The sequence below is a fragment of the Cervus canadensis genome, chromosome 11, assembly GCF_019320065.1.
Source record: "Cervus canadensis isolate Bull #8, Minnesota chromosome 11, ASM1932006v1, whole genome shotgun sequence".
In the NCBI taxonomy this organism is placed as follows: Eukaryota; Metazoa; Chordata; class Mammalia; order Artiodactyla; family Cervidae; genus Cervus; species Cervus canadensis.
The window spans coordinates 38963149-38987282 of NC_057396.1; the positions used below are offsets into that span (position 1 = coordinate 38963149).

A 24134-nucleotide genomic window follows, 5' to 3' on the forward strand; every position below is an offset into this window, starting at 1 on the left:
CAACAGAATGGAAAAGATTAGAAGTCTCTTTAAGAAAATTAGTGGTACCAAGGGAACATTTCATGCAAAGATGGGCACAATAAAAGACAGAAATGGTATGGACCTATAAGAAGAGATGGCGAGAATATACAGAAGAACTATACAAAAAAGATCTTCATGACCCAGATAATCATGATGGTGTGATCACTCATCTAGAGCCAGACATCCTGGAATGCAAAGTCAAGTGGACCTTAGGAAGCATCACTGCAAACAAAGCTAATGGAGGTGATGGAATTCCAGTTGAGCTATTTCAAATCCCAAAAGATGATGCTGTGAAAGTGCCGCACTCATTATGGCAGCAGATTTGGAAAACTCAGCAGTGGCCACAGGACTGGAAAAGGTCAGTTTCATTCCCATCCCAAAGAAAGGCAACGCCAAAGAATGTACAAACTACCACACAATTGTACCCATCTCACATGCTAGCAAAGTACTGCTCAAAGTTCTCCAAGTCAGGCTTCAACAGTATGTGAACCGTGAACTTCCAGATGTTCAAGCTGGATTGAGAAAAGGCAGAGGAACCAGAGATCAATTGCCAACATCTGTTGGATCATTGAAAAAGCAAGAGAGTTCCAGAAAAACGTCTACTTCTGCTTTATTGACTACACCAAAGCCTTTGACTACATAGATCACAACAAACTGTGGAAAAATCCTTAAAGAGATGGCAATACCAGGCCACCTGACTTGCCTCCTGAGAAATCTGTATGCAGATCAAGAAGCAACAGTTAGAATTGGACATGGAACAACAGTCTGGTTTCAAATAGGGAAAGGAATACGTCAAGGTTGTATATTGCCACCCTGTTTATTTAACTTACATGCAGAGTATAGCATGCAAAATGCCGGGCTGGATGAAGCACAAGCTGGAATCAAGATTGCTGGGAGAAATATTAATAACCTCAGATACACAGATGACACCACCCTTATGGCAGAAAGTGAAGAACTAAAGAGCCTCTTGATGAAAATGAAAGACAGTGAGAAAGTTGACTTAAAACTCAACATTCAGAAAACTAAGATCATGGCATCTGGTCCCATCACTTCATGGCAAATAGATGGGGAAACAATGGAAACAGTGACAGACTTTATTTTGGGGGGCTCCAAAATCACTGCAGATGGTGACTGCAGCCATGAAATTAAAAGATGCTTGCTCCTTGGAAGAAAAGTTATGACCAACCTAGACAGCATATTAAAAAGCAGAGACATTACTTTGCCAACAAAGTTCTGTTTAGTCAAAGCTATGGTTTTTTCAGTAGTCACGTATGGATCTGAGAATTGGACAATGAAGAAAGCTGAGTGCTGAAGAATTGATGCTTTTGAACTGTGGTGTTGGAGAAGACTCTTGAGCGTCCCTTGGACTGCAAGGCGATCCAGCCAGTCCATCCTAAAGGAGATCAGTCCTGGGTGTTCATTGGAAGGACTGATGTTGAAGCCGAAACTCCAATCCTTTGGCCACCTGATGTGAAGAACTGACTCATTTGAAATGACCCTGATGCTGGGAAAGATTGAAGGTGGGAGGAGAAAGGGACAACAGATGATGAGATGGTTGGATGGCATCCCTGACTCAATGGACATGAGTTTGATCAAGCTCATGGTGATCGACAGGGAAGCCTGGCGTGCTGCTGTCCCAAGGTCGCAAAGAGTCAGACACGACTGAGCAACTGAACTGAACTGAATGATATAGATAAGTGGTTTTCAAGCAGGGGCATTTTTGCCCTCTCCCCAACCCTGAGCATATTTGGCAGTGATTTGGAGACATTTTTGGTTGTAACAACTTAGTGGTATTAGATGAGGTGTTATTAACTTATAGTGGGTTAAAGCTAAGGATGTTGCTAAACATACTATAATGTTCTATAATGCACAGGAGAGCTCTCTTCCCACTGCCTTCAAACCCAACAAGGTATTATCTGGCCCAGAATGTTGGTAGTGCTGATGTGGAGAAACCCTGTTTAGACAATTGTCCAATTTCCAGGACACTCTGAAAAAGCTTTCTTTAACCCTGCACAGTGCTTATAATCCATAACTGAAGCTTAGTGCTAAGAGTGCCATTTCATTTGTCATTTAAGATCACTTTGTCTGTATGGTAAAGCTTTTAAATTTCAACTTGAGATTCTGAGCAGAAGATGGCTTTCCTTATTGGAAATAAAGGGTAGTTACTCCCATGATGTGGAGACTTGATTTCACATGCCTGTTTTTCCTAGTATTTTTGTGTCACTCTTCTGAGAGTCTGTAGGATGGGAATTACCTATCATTTCAGTATTGTGTTTAGAAGATAGTTTTATACACTTTAAAATGTGAAAATGTTTAATCAGTATGCAAATTTATTCAACAAGTATTCATTTAGAAATAAGTATTAATAAAATGAGTATTCAGATTTTTAAGTACCTGTAACTTAATGCACTTTGATTTTATTAATAGGGTCAGGAGCAGGTCTGGGGAAAATAATCCAGAGATTTCCACAGAAGGACTGGGATGATACACCTTTTCCACAGGGAATTGAATTGGTAAGTTGATGTTGTATTACTGTACTTTTATAATATACTTTTCTTGTTTTATTTATGGTTATATTTATGTTGCAGTTACTTTTAAATTATTTGGTGATTTAACTCTAACACATTATTAAAAATAATCTCCCCAGTACAGAAACCTTTGACTTACATTGGTTCTGGAATACCTGTTTTGCTGTTCTTCCCATTTAAATTTCTCTTTAATATTAAAGATGAAATAGATGATCTTTATGTGCCTGGAAGCTGAAAAATTCCTCTGATTCTTATAATCAAATCTTAGCCTAGTATCTTCAGTGATAGTGTGTGTCACTAATCAAATATTTATTGTATTTTTTTTCCTGAAAATTTCAAGGTTGTTGTTTTAGTGAAAACTAAATAAAAACATAGATAAACAAAACTAAAGGTTGTTTTAATAGAGATCAGTCATGGTTTGATTTGGTCTTGAAGTCAAAATCTGAATTCTCTCTTTTTAGTTACAGGATTTGTATGTTGTTTTGTAATAGTGCAGTTAACTGCCTTATTTTTGTCAACCATTTTAAAGCAATTTATGGTTGAGCATAATTTATATGACTAACTCATTCTCTCTGGTGGTGGATCTGTGGTGGCAAAATCAGAGACTGAAACGATTGTCACTAAACTATTTTTGCAATATGACTATAAAGTTCAGAGAGTGTGTATACATGCGTTTGTGTATATGTGTGTGTGTTCATCTATATTGTATGTATATTTACACACACAAGCAGTATTCATCAAAGCAGTTGTTTTGAGTGAACATCTGGTGTAATATGACAATGAAGAGAAGACTGCTTGGGTTGAAAATCCCAGCTGAATGGTGTGATTTCTAGCAAGTTACTTAATTTCTTGAGCAACAAGAGTCTTCATCTATAAAATGAGGACACTGATAATACTAATCTCATAGGGTTATGTAAAAATAAAATGAGAAAAATACAAATAAAGTGCTTAGAACAGTGTCTTCCATAAAGTTCTCAGTAAATAAGGTAGCTTGTTAATGTTATTATTGTTGTCATTGGTGCTCTGTGTTTGATATATTGCAGATCCTACCTCAGAGGAAGAACAGTTTAGTCTTTTATTAGCCTGTATCAGAAATATTTATTAGTAATAAAACTGATGTTGAAAATTATGATTTTTCTTATCCTAGCAAATGACTGTCCATTTCTGCCTCCCTGAGGATAGAAGATACATTGCTAAATGCTTAATTTTGATTGTTAAACCCAGCTGTGTAAAGAAGGCTGTGAGTTCTATAGATCCACAGAGGGGGTAAATCTTGAGTTTAGGCATTAAAAGGGGGGAACAGAGGGGCTTCTACGCCTGGTGCAGGAGCTAGGAGGCCCGAGATTGTGCCTGGAATAGTGGTGCACCATGTCCCGGACTTCCAGCGCTGGTTTTGACTGACGCATTACCATTTTTTCTCCCGAGGGATGGCTCTACCAAGTAGAATATGCTTTTAAGACTATTAACTGGGGTGGCCTTACATCAGTAGCTGTCAGAGGGAAAGACTGTGCAGTAATTGTCACACAGAAGAAAGTACCTGACAAATTACTGGCTTCCAGCACAGTGACTCACTTATTCAAGATAACTGAAAACATTGGCTGTGTGATGACAGGAATGACAGCTGACAGTAGATCCCAGGTACAGAGGGCACGCTGTGAGGCAGCTAATTGGAAATACAAGTATGGTTACGAAATTCCCGTGGACATGCTGTGTAAAAGAATTGCTGATATTTCTCAGGTCTACACACAGAATGCTGAAATGAGGCCTCTTGGTTGTTGTATGATTTTAATTGGTATAGATGAAGAACCAGGCCCTCAGGTGTACAAGTGTGATCCTGCAGGTTACTATTCTGGGTTTAAAGCAACTGCTGCAGGAGTTAAACAAACTGAGTCAACCAGCTTCCTTGAAAAAAAAGTAAAGAAGAAATTTGATTGGACCTTTGAACAGACAGTGGAAACTGCGATTACATGCCTGTCTACTGTTCTATCAATTGATTTCAAACCTTCAGAAATAGAAGTTGGAGTAGTTACAGTTGAAAATCCTAAATTCAGGATTCTTACAGAAGCAGAGATTGACACTCACCTTGTTGCTCTAGCAGAGAGAGACTAGACACTGTAGTTAGTTTACCAAATCCGTGACACCACTTGCCTGTGTGTTTGGTAACAACAGACCAACATTTTGGGGGCCCCTTGGTTGAAAAAGGAACTTCTCCCACTCTTGCTGCCACTGAAATGGTTAGGACTCTGTATAAATAAAACCAGTGCTTTTGGGAAATTAAAAAAAAGGGGGGGGGGAGAGTATGAGAATCTGTGAGGTAATAGACAATACATTGGAAAAGTCCCTGATGCTGGGAAAGATTGAGCACATGAGGAGAAGGGGACGACAGCGGATGAGATGGTTGGATGGCATCACCGACTCAATGGATGTGAGTGAGCAAACTCCAAGAGATAGTGGAGGACAAGGAAGCCTGGTGTACTGCAGTCCATGAGGTTGCAAAGAGTTGGACATGACTGAGCAACTGAACAACGAAGTGGTCTCTGCTGCTAGTTCCTGGCACAGAGCTTCTGAAACCCTTGTAATTTCCTAAGTCAAAAAATACTAGAGACATCTTTTGTTCTAGTATTTGGTCTTTGACCCTGGTTCCTGCCACAGGGTTCCTGAAACCTTTGTAACTTCCTGGGTGGGAGGAGTGTTTTGTTCTGATGAGGTGACTCTTGGGGGACTCCTGGATGATTCCTGGATGAAGAGAAGGACCAAGTCATGATTAGAAGCTTGGAACTTTCAGCCTTTATCTGCTATTCTCTGACAGTTTAGTTAATGACTGATCATGCCTACGTGATGAAGCCACCATAAAAATCTCAAAAGTATGGGATTCAGAGAACTTCCAGGTTGTTCAAACATCCACCTACTGGGAGAGTGATGCACCCCAGCTGCACAGAGAGAGAAGCTCCTGTGCTTGGGACCTTCCCAGGCTTCCCTCTGTGTATCTCTTCATCTGTTGTTCATCTGTATTCCTTATCATATTCTTTAATAAACTGATTGTAAGTAAAATGTTTTTTAAGTGAGCCACTTGAGCAAATTAATTGAATCCAAAGAGGTTGAAGTCATGGGAACCTCTGATTTGTAGCCAAGTCATACAGAAGTTGTAGGTAACCTGGGGACCTACTTGCAGTTGGCATCTCAGGTTGCGGGGGGAGGGGTGTTGGTCTCATGGGACTGAGCCCTCAACCTTAATCAATCAGTTAAATTGTAGGACACCCAGCAGATGTTGTGATAATTGCTTGTTTTGGGGAAAAAAATCCCACACATTGGTTGACTGAGAGTGTCAGAAATGAAGTATTCTGGGTAAGGTAAACGTTACCACATGGAGGAGAAAAGTAGGTTTCTAAAGAGCCCCCTTGTATTCCTTTTTCTTCTCTTCCACATCTCTGCAAAGACTAGTAATTGGTCTTTGTGTGGATAACTGGCATTTGTACTATTAAAGCTTTTAAACTGTTTCACTGTCCGTTTTAGTAATGATTGAAAGGGGAACATTTTGGTACTCGAGGTCTTTTAGAACTTTTGTGTGTTCCTACCTCTCCTCACATAAATGTGCGGATGGATATAAATTACATCAGTTTGACAATATGAACAGTGAACCACCTTCATAAATTTCAAGGACAACAGACGTTATTGGGTTAGAGAGAGATCATGATTTGACTGTAGTTTATTTAGCTATGACTGAGAAGGAATACTTTTTGTATTTCAAAAGTTAAGGCATAGATACCGTGATGCCTCTGATGTCTCTCTAGTAGTGATGGAGAGACATGTTGATTTTCAGTTGAGTTGAGTTCAATCACTCAGTTGTGTCTGACTCTTTGCAACCCCGTGGGCTGCAACAGGCCAGGCCTCCCTGTCCATCATCAACTCCTGGAGTTTACTCAAACTCATGTCCATTGAGTCAGTGATGCCATCCAACCATCTCATCCTCCGTTGTCCCCTTCTCTTCCTGCCTTCAATCTTTCCCAACATCAATGAATGAGTCAGTTCTTCATGTCAACGGGTCAAGATATTGTAGTTTCAGCTTTAGCATCAGTCCTTCTAATGAATATTCAGGACTGATTTCCTTTAGGATGAACTGGTTGGATCTCCTTGCAGTCTAAGGGGCACTCAAGAGTTTTCTCCAACATCACAGTTCAGAAGCATCAATTCTTCAGTGCTCAGCTTTCTTTATAGTCCAACTCTCACATCCATACATGACTACTGGAAAAATCATAGCTTTGACTAGACGGACCTCCGTTGGCAAAGTAATGTCTCTGCTTTTTAATATGCTGTCTAGGTTGGTCATAACTTTTCTTCCAAGGAGCAAGCTTGGTCCATACCATTTCTGTCTTTCATTGTGCCTATCTTTTCATGAAATGTTCCCTTGAATCTCTGCTTTTCTTGAAGAGTTTCTAGTCTTTCCCATTCTATTGTTTTCCTCTATTTCTTTGCACTGATTACTGAGGAACGCTTTCTTATCTCTCTTTGCTACTCTTTGGAACTCTGCATTTAAATGGGTATACCTTTCCTTTTCTCCTTTGCCTTTGGCTTCTCTTCTTTTCACAGCTATTTGTGACAACCATTTTGCCTTTTTGCATTTCTTTTTCTTGGGAATGGTCTTGATCCCAACCTCCTGTACAGTGTTATGAACTTCCATCCATAGTTCTTCAGGCACTCTGTCTATCAGGTCTAATGTGTTGACTTTATTACTAAGTAAATGGATATTTTTTCTTTGTGGGAAAGACAGTCCCGTGTTCGGGTGCTGTCAGGGTCTCTCCAGTAACAAGTAGAATCTTACTGGATTGGTGAAACTGAGATGTTAAGAAGTAGCATAACTTTTCCTCACCTAAGATTTTCCTAGATGAATATGTTGGGTGATTCTTCATGAAGCATTTCAGAATGTTTGGGACTAGATTAATATTGAAAGATTATTTATCTTGCTGGATTACATTGGGAACTTTCTCTTTCTTTTAAATATTTTCATAATTGATAGCAATTCCCATTTCCTAATGTCTATTGTGCTTTGTCAGGTACAGGATAAATTTGTTTATATTATCTATCAAACCCATTTTAAAACACACAAAATTGTTAACTGTTACATTTTTGTTGTCTTACTATTTATGGCTGTCCATGGGGGTCACAAAAAGTTGGACACAACTTAGTGACTGAGCACACACACACACTATACCTTATATGTCAGAAATGTGCAACTATTCTGCATATTAACAGCAATAACTTGAAAACTGTGATACAATGTGTAATCTAGAGCAACTCCTGCAGCTTTAAGACCAGAGATAGACCTAATAAAATTTTAGTGTAAATGAAGATGGTCTGGTTCAGTTTGTTTCTTTTTTTTTTTTTTCTGGTTCAGTTTCTAAGTGGTTTGTTGATTCCAGGGTTGTAGTAACTCTTTTCTGATCATTTACACAAAATCTTAGCCCCTCCAAGATGGTGATAGTGGAGCAACTCTTTAGCATGTAACGTTAATGGTAATATCTAACAGTTGTATATGATTGACAGAATATGATGAATTGACAAATTAGATGATTAGAGATAGTATTAATATATCTCATTTACAGGTAGGTATGTTGAGGATTAGGAAGTTTAAACAGTTTCGTTAAGGTCTAACAGCTGAGATGCAGCAGAACTAGGATTCAAACCCAGGTCTTTTAACTCTCAGTCTCAGGCAAATTTTTGAGAATGTTCTGAGAGTGATACTTTAAGCTATGGTTAGCATTTAAATGCAGGATCTGAAAACAGGATTCTATAATTTGGTAGAACTGAGGTTCAGAAATCTTAACAGAATGCTGTGCTAAAACAATGCTGTGTTATTAGTAGCCAGATTCATTTATTTATTTTATTTGAGGATAAACCTGGGTTCAGAACATAGTATTATATTGAAATTATTTTCTGTTGTCATCTTTCCTGCCCACACAGCAGGTATTTCATGTATTCAAATTCTAATTAAAAGGCAATTGTGTTCAGCCTGAAGACTAAACTTTATGACTTGAGGTAAAGGATTTTAGACATTCATTCACTAATAAGTCAAATCCCAAATTTAATTCAGAGGATGCTGAATTTAGTCTTTCTAAAGCTTTTGTGTAAAAAATTGCCTTCTCTTTCTTTTCTTCTATTGAGACGTGCTGAACTTTAATTTGGATGGTTTTTAAAAATAAAAATATGAAAATAAGCTAAACCAAACATAATGACTGCTTTCCCAATTCTAGGATATTTTTATCTTTTTCTCGTACCTTTTAGGCATACATGGAAACCACAGACAGTCATATAAATAAAGTTTCAGTCAATTTTAGCGACTATTTCAAAGAAAATTTAAGAATTGTTTTGCAGAGGCATTCTATGGCTAACAATCTATTTCTGATTATGGGAAGCACTGTTTGTATTGGCTTCATTTTGGGCATCAACAAATAGTATTGTTTTAGGCACCAGCTCTTTTTAAAGATGCCCTGTCTCAGAAGTGAATTTTTTTTTATATTCATATTCAAAAAATGTGTCACAATCTTCACTAGGGAATGCCTATACTGAGGCACTTGTAAATCTTTCTGATTTGTTTTTTTAGAAGACTAAAGTACTGTGATTAAAAAATGCTGTGGCTTGAGTAAAAGAGGATTAAATGTTTCGTTAGAATTTCTAAACTTGAGGTTCTTAAGATATTAGTTCAATTGTTTAAGTTATAAACTAGTGATTGACTACCAGTATGAATCCAGTTTTCTATAGTTTTAAGTATAGATTAGGGAGAAGAGATGAAAAATACTTTGTATTCAACATTCTGTAGTTGTAATTTAGGAGTAGTAGTCTTGGTATGGGATGTTATTTGAAGGCAGAGAAATAAGTATAAGTGTCATGTAATATTTTAATTCTTTAAGCTGTTTAGAATGCATTGAATACTGCAAATGGGCTTGTGGCTGTCCATCTGACCTAGATATAAGTATGTTTGGTCAGGGGACTGAGTGTAGAAAAGATGAAAGAGAATTTCTCCCCTCTTTGTAGAGGAATATGCGTGAAAGGAGAATGAGAAAAGTAATGAACATATTGGATGACAGAATCAGTTTTCACAAGTATTTTAAAAGGCTGGAGTTATGGGTCCTTCATATAAGAGGATTAAATATAATAGGTGAAAATGTCGTCCTGTATGTGAGTATAAAAAAATGAGATGTATAAGTAATTATTTAGAGTAAAGAAAGCAGAATACTTTCCCAGCCAGAGAGATTTGACAAATACAAAAAGACAGCTAAAAATTAAAATATATAATTATAGAAGATACCTATGGTAGTTCAGTTGGCAAAGAATCTGTCTGCAATGCAGGAGACACGAGTTTGATCCCTGGGTCCAGGAAGATCCGGTAGAAAAGGAAATGGCAACCCCGCTGCAGTGTGCTTGCCCGGGAAATCCCATGGACAGAGGAGCTTGGCGGTCGCAAAGAGTTGGACATGACTTTGTGACTGACACTGAGGATTAGTAGTCTCTGTTGTGCTAGAGAATCTTTCATCTACCCAGTCTCCTTGGTCTGATCTCAGAACCACCTCAGGAAAAGTTTTATTGCCATGCTGGGGTTCTGTTATACCTAAAGCTTTGATGCCATAGAGAACTTTCTGAGGAAGATGTAGAACTATAGTACACAAGCCTAACCTATTACAGATTTATGTTGTTTGCAAACAGCCTGGCTCCATTACCACACAGAGTCCTGCTGTTCGTCTCTTATGTAATTGTCATATCACCACTATGGGTTGTTCTGTACTTTTTAACTTCCAGTTCCTCATTCTGGTCTTCATTTTTCATTGATCCCAAGTATTAACTTAAAAAAGCCTTTTCCTGACCATATCTCTTTAGCTATTATCATATTTCTTCTTTATTATGAAATGTTTCAAATGATTCTTCTTCATTTGCCATCTCCATTTCTGTAAGAAATGTGGTACTATGGAAGGAATATGGAATCTGAACTTTAAAACCTTAAGCAGAGTTAATTTACCTTTGTGATAGTATTACTTTTCCTATAAGACTATTATCAAGTAGTCTATTAATATGTTAATAAACTATAATCTGATTTCTTGCTATCCACTCTCATCTCTTACACCCAACTCACGGGCTTATTCTGAAGTATAGTTATGTCCTCTCCATTTCAAAATTGCAAAGTTGAAGTTTGTTAATATTGTCTGAATTCATTAAGGTAATGCTTGATGTTATAATAGGTAAACCTTGAAGTCTTAGGAGCTAGAATGAGATAAGCTTTTTTTCTTCATACTCGCATGATCACATACTTGATTGGCAGTAGGGTAGACAAGAGTTTGGTTTGGTATCTTAAAAGTGTCATCTTGAGCATCACCATTCAGTTGGCAGAGTAGTAAGAGAAAACACGGAGGATAGTAAAGGTGGATTTTATGGGGAAGGTCTGGGAGGGAGGCTGTATGCGTGTTTGCTCAGTCGCTTCAGTCATGTTCAACTTTTTGTGACCCTGTGGACTGTAGCCCTCCTCTGTCCATGGGATTCTCCAGGCAAGAAGACTGAAGTGAGTTACTGCTCCCTCCTTCAGGGGATCTTCCTGACCCGGGGATCAAACCTGCATCACTTGCATTCAGGAGGATTTTTTACCACTAAGCCACTGGGGAAGCCTCGAAGGCTGTATATATCGCTTCTCTTCCATTCATCAGAAATCAGTCATTTAATCACAGTTAACTGTAAGGGGAGTTTGGCAAATAAAGCCTAGATGTGTGCCTAGGAGAAAAGGGAAACAGATTTAGTAAACAACTGCCTTTCCTCTGCCACAGTGTTCTTGTTGTAATTCAGAGATCTTTCCCTTATTCTAATTCTCTTTGACAACTTTATTTTTTGATATCACTAATTCAGTCTTTGTGGTAGAATAAAAAATACTTTGGCTAAGTTCCTGACATAAAGTGCCTGAAATCTTTGGAATTTACTGTCTTTTGTATGCTAATAAGATGGCTTATGGGTTTCAGGAAACCCAGATAGCTTCAGGAAGGGGGCTGGGGTGCCAGAGTAACCAACCATGTGATTAGAGCATTGGAAATTTCAGGCGCGCTGGGGAGGAAGAGGAGCTGGAGATGGAGTTCAGTCATCAGTGGCCAGTGAGCTACCTAATGAAACATACAGTCATGCCTATGCAGTGAAACTCCCATGGAAACCCCTGAGCGAAGGTACATAGTTGTCTTCCAAGTCAGTAAACACATTGCTGTGCTGGGAAGGCAGTGTGCTTGGAGAAAGCATGGAGGCTCTGTGTTTTGCCCTCCCTCCATACCTTGACTTACAGATCTCTTCTATTTGGCTCTTTCTGAGTTGTAGCCTTTACAGTAAACTGGTTAGTGTAGATAAAGTGTTTTCCTGAGTTCAGTGAGCTGTTCTAAGGAATTATTGAACCTGGGCGGGGGGGGGGACAGTCATATGAGCCCCTGAATTTGTAGTCTGCAGGCAGAAATGTGGATAATTTGGACATCCTTTTGCAGCTGGCATCTGAAGCTGAGGATGGTCTTGTTGGCTGAGGCCTGACCCCTTGACTGTGGAATCTGTACTCACTCTGGGAAGTTAGTGTCATAATTGAATTGTTGGCCACCCAGTTGGTGTTGGGGAAAACACACGTATTTGGCATCAGGAAAAATACAGCCATCTCCATCATGCTAATTTTCTCTTAATTTCAGTTAATTCTCTTGCATTTTCCTTATTTTTGTTTTATTTTGTTTTTGTGGCTTCCTTACTACAGACTTTCTGTAATATTCAGTTTTCTTTTTTTTGGTATCTTGTTTTCTCTTGGAAGTGATGGCATCACTATTCTGTCAGTCTGTTATACTTGAATTCTAGTCATGCCTTTGATTGCTGTTTTCTGCAATTCCTGTAATCTAAGTGTGTTGCCTACATGTCTCAGACAGAGCTCAGCCAGTTTGGTATCTCTTTTTAATACCAGGCTTCTAATGTTGTGTGAGTTCTGGTAACAAATAGCCTGGAAGGTTTAATCAAAGATAGTTCTTGCCTAATTTCACTTGTAGCAGTTTGTGCTATGGTGGAACTGACACTTGGATAAGTCATATGTATTATTCAAACCAGAATACTTTGAGAGTGAAAGGTAGTGAGTTGGAAAACTTGCATAAACTGAATCTATCCTGAACAACGGAGAAGGCAATGGCACCCCACTCCAGTACTCTTGCCTGGAAAATCCCATGGATGGAGGAGCCTGGTAGGCTGCAGTCCATGGGGTCGCGAAGAGTTGGACATGCCTGAGTGACTTCACTTTCACGTTTCACTTTTATGCATTGGAGAAGGAAATGGCAACCCACTCCAGTGTTCTTGCCTGGAGAATCCCAGGGATGGGGTCGCACAGAGTCGGACACAACTGAAGTGACTTAGCAGTAGCAGTATCCTGAACAAATTGATTTTTTGGTTGCTTATACATATGCATATACATGTGTAAAGTTATTCATGGCAAAAATTGGAAACTACCTAAATGTCTGTCAGTAGGTGACTGATTGAATTAGTAGTGCTACAGTCATTCATCAGAATATAGTGCAACTGTTAAAAAGTATGAGATAGAAGATATGCAAATGGCTAACAAGCACCTGAATAGATGCTAAGGTCACTAATTATTAGGGAAATGCAAATCAAAGTGAAAATGAGATGCTACTTCACACCTATTAAATGACGACTAATATAAAAAAGCATAATAGAAAATAACAAGAGTTGGCAAAGCTGTGGAGAATTACAGCTCTTGTGCACTGTTGGTGGGTATGTAGAATGGTACAGCTGCTGTGGAAAATGATATGGCAGTTCCTCAAAAAATTCAGAACAGGCTTACTATGTGGTCCAGCAATTTCGCTTCTGGTTATATACCCCAAAGAACTGAAAGCAGGGACTCAAATAGATTTTTGTTCACACATGTTCATAGTGGCATTATTCACCATAGCCAAAAGCAACCCAAATATCCATTGACAGATAAATGGATAAACAAAATGTGTTATGTACATACAATGAAATATTATTCAGCCTTAAACATATAGGAAATTTTCACATGTGCTACAACTTGAATGCATCTTGAGGACTTAGCCAAGGTGAAATAGGCCAGTCACAAAGTAAAGTACCTAGAGTAGTCAAATTCATAAAGAAGGTAGAATGGTGATTACCATGGGTGGGGAGGCAAGAATGGGGAAATGTTTAAAGAGTATAGATTTTCAGTTTCGCAAGATGAAAAGTGTTCTGAAGATTGATTGCAAGACAATATGAGTGTACTTAACACTAATGAACTGCACATTTAAAAATGGTTAAGATGATAAATGTTATGTATACTTCTATTAAAAAAGTTTAGAAAAATATGAGATAGAGGTTTATTCAGTGACATGAATTAATCTCTGATACATTGTATGGCAAATAGCCAAAACAATTTAGAGAAGAAAGAACAAAATTGGAGGACTTGCATTACCTGGTTTCAAGACATACTGTAGACCTCAGTATTCAAGACAGTGTGGTATTGGCTTAAAGATAGACATGTAGATCCATGCTACAGTCTAGAAGCAAATCCCCACATTATGCTAAACAGATATTCAATATAGTGGCTAAGGTAATTCAGTTGTGGAAAGGTAGGATTTCCAACAAATGGTACTGAAACAATTGAATGTCCATTTGGAAAAAAATAGCTTTGACCCTGCCTCACACCATATAGAAAAATTAATTTGAAGTAGATCATTGGCTGAATGTAAAAGCTAAAACTATAAAGGTTTTTAAAAGAAAATTTAGGACAGCATCTTTGCAAACCTTTAGTTAAGCAGTGACTTTAATAAAGTTTCTCTGGAATACTTGAAAACCCTTGAAAAATAGTGTATCACTATGCAGAAAAGGTGGGTAGTCAGTTAATAAGTCCTGTTTTGTTTCATAGATTTCAGTTGGATCTACAGAATCTCTGGATGCCACTTGGGCCTTCTATTTTTTGCTGTTTCCCTTTAGTGAGGAGGAGGAGACTGGGAGAAAAGAGGGGAGATTCTAGAAACAATTCACCTAGGATCTCAGAGCAGAGTTTTCTCAGATGTTATCTTTTCTGCTGAGCCAGATTTTCTTGTCAAGCCAGAAGTTTGGATATATTCAAATCTGTGGGGTGGCTTTTGCAAATAGAACTTGTTTATCAAAATTTAATTGCTATAGATGATAGCCAACTTTAGATGTAAAAACAGTATTATATGTAGAAGATTTTGTGATATAGAGCAAAGAATACTGAACTCTGGGATTTTATTTATATGTCTGTATCAGTATATATACCTATATATAATTTGATTATAAAAAGCAACAGCTATTTAGAGAGAGAACACCAGCTCTCTAAGTTACATAATCTGTTTTCAATGGTATAGTAAGGAATTATATTTTCATATTATCCATCCCCTCACACATCAGTTCTTTTTCTAATCAAGTTCTTTGGTGGTCCAGACATGCTGTTACATTCACATCTTTTTTCTTGAGTTTGTATTGTACTTTGAGTATTCATGTGGAATTTTCCCTGTTATGAATATAGTCATTTTCCTTATAAGTTTTTCTAGAGTACTTCAAAACCCTTGAAACAACAAACATGTCAGTTTTAAAAAGCATTTAAAAATGCTTCTGGTGGCCTCTAGTGGTACTTATGTGTCTATAAAAAGTCACTAATATCCCCGATATACAAAATTTTAGGTGGAGTTACTAAGTTGACAAACACAAATACGTATATTTATTGAAGAAGAGTTTTTAATCTTTGAGAGCTAAAAATTTATTGATCAACTGTAAATCTGTCAGTGATGTATGTACCGCTGGGTCTGTTACTGTAAATTTTATCTTTCCTTACCTTCAAGAAGGAAATAGCCTTTCCTTACTTTCAAGAAATGCCTTGAAATTATATATTACATACACATCTTACTTGGCAGTGTTTCTATTTTGTACCATGTCAGCAGTAGTTTACTATTGCATTTCACTGAAATGTGTCCATAAAGGATGGTAGAATGATTTCTGACATATCCTTAAATATAATAGAAGATAAAATAGGGTCAATATTTTGTAAGTTAATCATAAAGATAATCAATCCTTAGTTAAGTTTATTTCTAAATAGCTACTTCTGGCTAGTTTAAGATACTTTAAGTTAGACCAGGAAGTATCCAGAATCTGAAATATATGTGGAAGTTGTATAAATTTCTGAAATTTAGACAATTTGGAAGAATTTGTATAAATTCAAGATTTGGAAAGCTAAAGAGAAAAGTGACAGGTTTAGGTAAGTTATATTTATTTTAAGTGCTGAAATTCATCTCCATTCATGCTAAAAATTAGATATTGAAATCTAGGTCATATAGCTACTTAGGCTATACGTAGGTTGAGATGATAATAAAGCCCTTGGTCTTTTGATTCTCTGCTAAAGCTTTTCTAAAACTAATATAAAATATTCTTGGGTTAGATGAGGTAAGCTGATTTTTTAAAGTTTTTTTTCTTTTTTCTAAAAATAAAAATTAACAAATAAGTCTTATTCTAATTAGGAAGGTTTAGCTGGCATTGGGAACAAGTGAATAAAAAAGTGTTAATGTTAAAACATTAAAATCAGAAGGGTCTTATGATACAAATCTTTGGTAATTAAGGAGTTGGCAGCTTTTATTTCTTCCAAAGATGGACCATATTTACCAGAAACACACATAGTATAGGTGAACACAGAATAACCTTCAAATATGACAGCTTTAATATTCTAATGAAAAAGTTAGATTCTACTGTTGGGTTCATAACTGACTGAAAGATCTCAGTAAGGGTAGTAAGATCATCAGTATATTTCTCCAGTTCAGTACTGTGTACTTACTTTGGAAATAGGAATAAATTGCTGTAAAACTTAAATGAGATGTGCTATCAATTTGTGGGTTGACTGTGGTTTCCCTTGTTGACTGGGTTCTTAAGGCAGTGACTGCTTTTCCTGAGACTTCTGAGTGCTAATACACAAGATGGGGTGGAACCTTCCCTTTGGGTTAAGTGTTACTCTGATAGGCCAGAGAAGTGGAAGAGACATTTTCTGAGTTGAAAAGAGCCACAGGAGACCTCCCTGCTTATAAATACTTTTTTCTAGTTATTCCATCAACTAGAAATTCTTTTAAACTGAATGTGGCCTCTTTAAAATTTCTAGAAGATGTATTCCAATTTCACATAAATATTTACTTATCTTAATATTGTTCTACCTAGGTAATACCTGTAATTTAATCTCACAGAACAGTCTGTTGCCTCTTGGTGACAGTGACTTTTAAAAAAATTTTTATTTATTTATTTATTTTTTAAATAAAGCATATTTAATGGACTTAAGTCATATACATGTAGGTTGGGAAAACTGTAATAGACTAGTCTTTTTAATCAGAGGATAATTGCTTTACAATATTGTGTTGGTTTCTGCCATACATCAGCATGAATTGGTCATAGGTACACTTATGTCCCCTCTCTCTTGAACCTCCCTCCCACCTCCCACCCCTTTCCACCCCGCTCTAGGTTGTCACAGAGCCCTGGTTTGAGTTCCCTGAGCCATACAGCAAATTCCCATTGGCTATCTATTTTTACATACGGGAGTGTATATGTTTCCATGTTACTCTCTCCATTTGTCCCACCTTCTCCTTCCTCTATCCCCATGCCATCTGCCCCCATGTCCATAAGTCTGTTCTCTGTGTCTGCATCTTCATTGCTACCCTGCAGATAGGTTTATCAGTACTGGGTGACAGTGATAACCTTAAGTAGAATGGTGTGGTGCTGCTGTTACCGAAAGTGAAGAATTGTTTCCTAAACACTTTAAGGGCAAGGTCTTTGATCTCTGGTGATTTTTACTTTCATTGTATTAAATAAAAAAAAATTTTTTTTTAAACTGAGTTATAATTGACTAAAGTTTCAGGTACACAGCATAGTGATTTGCAGTTTTTAAAGATTATACTCCATTTATAGTTATTAAAATATTGGCCCTATTCTCTGTGCTGAACAATATATTCTTGTAGCTAATTTATATTATATATTATTATGTACCTCTTAATCTGTGTACCTTTGTACCTCTTAATTTCATACCCTAATATTGCCCCTCTTTCTCTCCCCACTGGTAACCACTGGTCTGTTTTTTGTTGTTGTATATTTTGTAATATTCGCTGGTTTGTTTTATTTTTTAGACTTCACATGTAAGTGATACCTTACAATATTTGTCTTTCTCTGACTTATTTCGTTAAGTATAACGCCCTCCAAGTCCATCCATGTTGTTGCAAAGACAAAATTTCATTCTTTTTAATGGCTGATTAGTATCCCATGATATATACTATGCAATGTATGTATTTCCACATTTCCACAACTTCTTTATCCATTCATCTTTTGATGGACACTTTGGTTGTTTCTGTGTCTTGGCAATTTAAAATGATGCTGCTATGAACATAGGAGTGCATCTATCTTTTTGAATTAATGCTTTGGTTTTCTTTGGGTATATACCTGGGAGTGGAATTATTGGATCTTGTGATTTTAAAAATAAAGATTATTAAAGTGCTAGCTTGTTAGTACTTATGAAAAATACAGCTTCTTTTTTTATAGTTTGCTCATTTGTCCAGAATTTTGCTTTAAAATTTATAGCCATTTTGAAACTTTGGCTACAGTTTAATGCTGGTTCATTCATTTAACATATTTATAGAGCACTTACTTTGTGTCAGTCATGGAGGTGGGTGTTGATGATACAGCAGTGAACCAGATTAAGTCCTTGTCTTCTTAAAACTTTAATTTATAGTAGAGAATGGGCCAGCATTAACTATAGTGAATAAGTAAATTGTGTAGTACATGAGAAGTGATAAGTACTAAAGCATTGACAGGAGCAATGTGGTCCATTTGTAAATAACCAAGGCAACCAGTTACCTGTTGCTGCTTGCCATATAGTCTAAGCAAAGCAAATAAAAATAAGCTAGGTTAAATAGCTTTTAGAATTTGGCATATTTTTGATATTACAAAGCAAATTGTAAATACATACTTCAACTGTACCAGCTTATTAAGGAAAATATTTTTTATATTATGAAGTAGTGATGAATGTTAGTTTCTTGTCTTACAGTAGCCAAAAATTATTCAGATAGGTGAGTTCTACATTACTGTGGTTATGACTTTCTGTAATCAAATAGGCTACACATTTAGTGTGTAATCCATTTGTATATGATAACAGTATTTTTAAAATATTTGTATTTCATACAAGGGCAAAGAATTCAGAGATGTATCACACATTTGCAATTTGTCATTAAAGCGAGTCAAGTACAAGTGAAAAAAAATCTAATGTATTTCTAAATCAGTTCTGTAACTGAGCAATTGCTTAATTGATACAGGACTTTGCAATTTGAGGCTTCTAAGGAAAAAATGATTCTGTGTACTTTTTTTGTTTGAATTTGCAGTAGGTCCTTGTTGGTTATCTATTTTAAATGTACCAATATATATCTTTAATTTGTCCTTTAGGATCAGTAATGTTGAGTGATTCTCTTTTATCCTTTTTTCTTTCTTTTTTCCTGCTTGACTATGATTTTTATAGGCTGACTGGTGGGTTATGAATCATCCTCTAGTTATTTGTAAGCATCTCTCTAAAGGCTCTTGCTATAATAGAATGTGACCGTCATTTAAAATCATGACTTGGATAATGATAAAAATGTCATGTAATCTTAGGGTTTGGAAAGGACCTTAAAGGTTTCCTGGTCAAATTCCAACCTCCTTTGTGATGATTAAATTACTTTGTGTATAGTATTCTTGCCAAATGGTCATGTAGCTTCCAGTGATTCATCCTTAAGTATTTTCTTAGTGCCTGTTAGGTGCTGGACAATGTGTTGGGTGCTGGGAATTCAGCAATAAATATGACAGATGTGGCCATGCCCTCATATTCAGTCTAGTAGCATTTTTATAATGATGATAAACTTGCCCATGTGTATATATTTACCTTCATAGTTTTATACAAATCATCTTTAAGGGTCTTGTTCTACTTTACAGATTTGTATGAACATTAACCTAATCTAGTCAGGTAAATATTCTACTCGTTATTACCGTACTTGGAAATACTTTGGGTTTTTTTTTTTTCCTTCTCAAAAGCCTGTTTCTAACTTTATATAAAAAAAAATACATGCTTATTTTTTTTCAAAAGTTGAATTTTTAAAAATGTTTAGGTGTGCTATTAAATTACAAATATAAGACTCTTAACGTAATAAATTGGACTTTCTAGAATATATGCAGGGCAGAATGTTGACTCTTAGTACCCTATTTAACTACTCTAAGAGTGATTTCAGACACTTAGATAATCTAGTTGAAAGTGATTAAGATGGGGATCTGGTCCATTTAATGTTGGGTGTTCTACTTCATACATGTACACTTAGGATCTTAATTCAGTAACCTTCTGCTTTTTAAAAAGAAATTTCAGCTCAGGCAACTCTTTGGACATTATTTTTTGCTAGATTTGCAACAGATCTTATTAGATACTGTAGGCCAGTGCCAGCTATTCCTAGTGGAGGAAGGAAAGTGAAAGTCGCTCAGTCATGTCCGACTCAGTGTGACCCCGTGGACTCTGCTCCAGGGCCATGAGAATACTGGAGTGGATAGCCTTTCTCTTCTCCAGGGAATCTTCCCAGCCCAGGGGTCGAACCCAGATCTCCCACATTGCAAGCGGATTCTTTATCAGCTGAGCCAGTGGAGTCATGAGCTCTTGTTAATTGCCCTGACACTCATTTTTAAAGATATTAGCTGCAGTACTGCAAGGGTATGAAAACATTACAAGAACACCAGCTAGTGAGAAGTTAATCTACTCTATATCACACCATATAAATATCTGCCGCAAGTTTCAAATACCAATATTGATACATTTTATAACCTTCAGTTCAGTTAAGTCGCTCAGTCATGTCCGACTCTTTGCGACCCCATGGACTGCAGCACACCAGGCCTCCCTACCCATCACCAACTCCCGGAGTCTACTCAAACTCACGTCCATTGAGTTGGTGATGCCATCCAACCATCTAGTCCTCTGTCATCCCCTTCTCCCACCTTCAATCTTCCCTAGCATCAGTGTCTTTTCAAATCAGTCAGCTCTTCGAATCAGTCGGCCAAAGGATTGGAGTTTCAGCTTCAACATCACTCCTTCCAATGAATATTCAGGGATGATTTCCTTTAGGATGGACTGGTTGGATCTCCTTGCAGCCCAAGGGACTCGCAGGAGTCTTCTCCAATACCACAGTTCAAAAGCATCAATTCTTCAGCGCTCAGCTTTCTTTATAGTCCAACTCTCACATCCATACATGACAACTGGAAAAACCATGTCTCTGCTTTTTAATGTGCTGTCTAGGTTGGTCATAACTTTTCTTCCGAGGAGCAAGTGTCTTTTAATTTCATGGCTGCAGTCACCATCTGCAGTGATTTTGGAGCCCCCCAAAATAAGTCTGTCACTGTTTCTGCTGTTTCCCCATCTATTTGCCATGAAGTGATGGGACCAGATGCCATGATCTTAGTTTCCTGAATGTTGAGCTTTAAGCCAGCTTTTTCACTCTCCTCTTTTCACTTTCATCAAGAGGTTCTTTAGTTCCTCTTCACTTTCTGCCATAAGGGTGGTGTCATCTGCATATCTGAGGTTATTGATATTTCTCCCGGCAATCTTGATTCCAGCTTGTGCTTCATCCAGCCCAGCGTTTCTCACAATGTGATCTGCATATAAGTTAAATAAACAGGGTGACAATATACAGCCTTGATGTACTCCTTTACCTATTTGGAACCAGTCTGTTGTTCCATGTCCAGTTCTAACTGTTGCTTCTTGTCCTGCATACAGATTTCTCAGGAGGCAGGTCAGGTGGTCTGGTATTCCCATCTCTTTAAGAGTTTTTCACAATTTATTGTGATCCACACAGTTAAAGGCTTTGACATAGTCAGTAAAGCAAAAGTAGATGTTTTTCTGGAACTCTCTTGCTTTTTTGATGACCCAGTGGACGTTGGCAATTTGATCTCTGGTTCCTCTGCCTTTTCTCAATCCAGCTTGAACATCTGGAAGTTCACGGTTCACATACTGTTGAAGCCTGGCTTGGAGAACTTTGAGCATTACTTTGCTAGCGTGTGAGATAGGTGCGATTGTGCGGTAGTTTGCACATTGTTTGGCATTGCCTTTCTTTGGTATTGGAATGAAAACTGACATTTTCCAGTCCTGTGGCCATTGCTGAGTTTTGCAAATTTGTTGCCATAATGAGTGCAGCACTTTCACAGCATCATCTTTTGGGATTTGAAATAGCTCAACTGGAATTCCATCACCTCCATTAGCTTTGTTTGTAGTGATGCTTCCTAAGGTCCACTTGACTTTGCATTCCAGGATGTCTGGCTCTAGGTGAGTGATCACACCACCTGGTTATCTGGGTCATGAAGATCCTTTTTGTATAGTTCTTCTGTGTGTTCTTGCCATCTCTTCTTAATATCTTCTGCTTCTGTTAGGTCCATTCCATGTCTGTCCTTTATTGAACCCACCTTTGCATGAAATGTTCCCTTGGTATCTCTAATTTTCTTAAAGAGACTTCTAATCTTTCCCATTCTGTTGTTTTCCTCTATTTCTTTGCACTGATCACTGAGGAAGGCCTCCTGATCTCTCCTTGCTATTCTTTGGAACTGTGCATTTAAATGGGTATATCTTTCCTTTTCTCCTTTGCCTTTTGCTCCTCTTCTTTTCTCAGCTATTTGTAAGCCCCCTCAGACAACCATTTTGGCTTTTTGCATTTCTTTTTCTTGGAGATGGTTTTGATCACTGCCTCCTATACAGTGTCACGAACCTCCGTCCATAGTTCTTCAGGCACTCTGTCTATCAGACCTAATCCCATGACTCTATTTGTCACCTGCACTGTATAATCATAAGGGATTTGATTTAGGTCATACCTGAATGGTGTAGTGGTTTTCCCTACTTTCTTCAATTTTAGTCTGAATTTGGCAACAAGGAGTTCATGATGTGAAGGTAAGAGCTCAGTAATTGAATAGTCTTTCAGTGGTCAGTTACCAGGCAGCTTGATGAGGCTTTTCCTTCAGATTTAAAACAAATAAAACAGGGTCCAGGGTATAGGTCAGAATTAGCTATTTCTTTCTGTCTCTAAGAGGAAGAGCAGAAGATGATAGCACTCCCCACATCCTGGCATAAAGGGAGCTAGAAAATGAAGAACCCATGTGAAGGACCTTCAAAGATGTCCTAGGGCTTCAGATGAATCTCTGGCTTGAAATAAATTAGAATTTATGAAAGTGAATAAAAAGTGAAAGTGTTAGTTGCTCAGTCCTGTCCTACTCTTTGCAACCCCATGGACTCTAGCCTGCCAGGCTTTTCTGTCCAAAGAATTCTCCAGGGAGAAATACTGGAGTGGGTAGCCATTTCCTTCTCCAGGGGATCTTCCTGACCCAGAGATCGAATCTGTCTCCTGCATTGCAGGCAGATTCCTGCCGTCTGAGTCACCAGGGAAGTCCTAGAATTTATGACAGCTGAGAGCAAATAAACTGCAGTAGGTGAGTGTGGAACTTGTCTAGCAGTGGTTTGTGCCACTTAGCTGGGCTGTCAGTTTGTTGAGGTATTGAGACCACCGATATGAGGAGTCTTGATTTGCCATGTGTGCTGTGTAAATAGCGTCTTCTGTGTTGTAGGAAGTGAAAAAGTTTGGAGAGCATTGTGATTTATCCACTGCTGTGGACTGCTTTTAAGCTTTCTTGGTCTCTGTTTTGTTTCTCTGTTTGGTAAAGTCCTTTTCAAAGTCTCTAAATACTCATTGATACTCATTGGAATCAAAATGGATTAAAGAAAAAAAATGGATTAAAGGAGGGTCATAACTTACATGAGGGTCATGTAAGTCATGACTGGGAATTGAAGGAGAGCACCCTACCCCTAAGTATAATTTAGGGGTCCAGCTTGATCCAGCTACCTTTGTCTCCTGTAGATTTTATTTCTGGTGCTAACACCTCAAAGGCTCTGTGTTTCATTTGAGTAGGGAGTGTGATTGGTACATTTTTCATTTAAAATTTTGCTTACCCAGTATTTGTTATATATCTGGAAAGGAATAGTAATATGTAGGCTAAAATTAATAAGGAGGACTTTTATAGGGAAACATAAAATATTTTGTTTTAATTATGTCCCATAAAACTGATAAAAGAGGCCTGCAGTTCATGTGAAAAAGGTGTTTTATTAATAAGGTTAGCATGAGCTATTTGCTTCTTGAAAAGCTGATTCAGTTTTTGGCTACAGAATCCCCAGGATGATAATAGGTGTGGAAACAGAGTATATATTTAATCAGCAGGGTTTGGTTGGATGACTAATTGAATAAGAATGCACTGAAAGACGAAAAGTTACCTTGCATATTCAAATTTGGGTGACTAGGGCAGTAGCAGTACCTTGACAAGATAGGGAGAAACTAGAAATAATCTGTCCAGTTTTACTCTGCAAATGAATTTAAGGTGTAATACCTAAAAAGACAATTGGGTAAAGTGATTAAGAGCAAGTACTCTAAAATCTTGACTGCTTGAATTTTAATTCTGGTTTCTCCACTTAGTAACTCAGAGATCTTAAGTCTTACTTCAAGACTCTGTGCCTCTTTT

The 24134-nt window shown here is 37.5% G+C and overlaps 1 protein-coding gene and 1 pseudogene across 1 annotated transcript in view; both read left to right on the forward strand.

Moving 5' to 3' along the window:
• SBF2 (SET binding factor 2) overlaps window positions 1-24134 on the forward strand; it is a 410909-nt gene that overhangs the window by 13442 nt on the left and 373333 nt on the right. The window contains exon 3 of the mRNA XM_043481847.1: window positions 2449-2534. Within this exon, the coding sequence (XP_043337782.1) occupies window positions 2449-2534 (86 nt within the window). The remainder of the gene's footprint in view (window positions 1-2448; window positions 2535-24134) is intronic.
• LOC122449808 lies at window positions 3903-4961 on the forward strand (annotated as a pseudogene).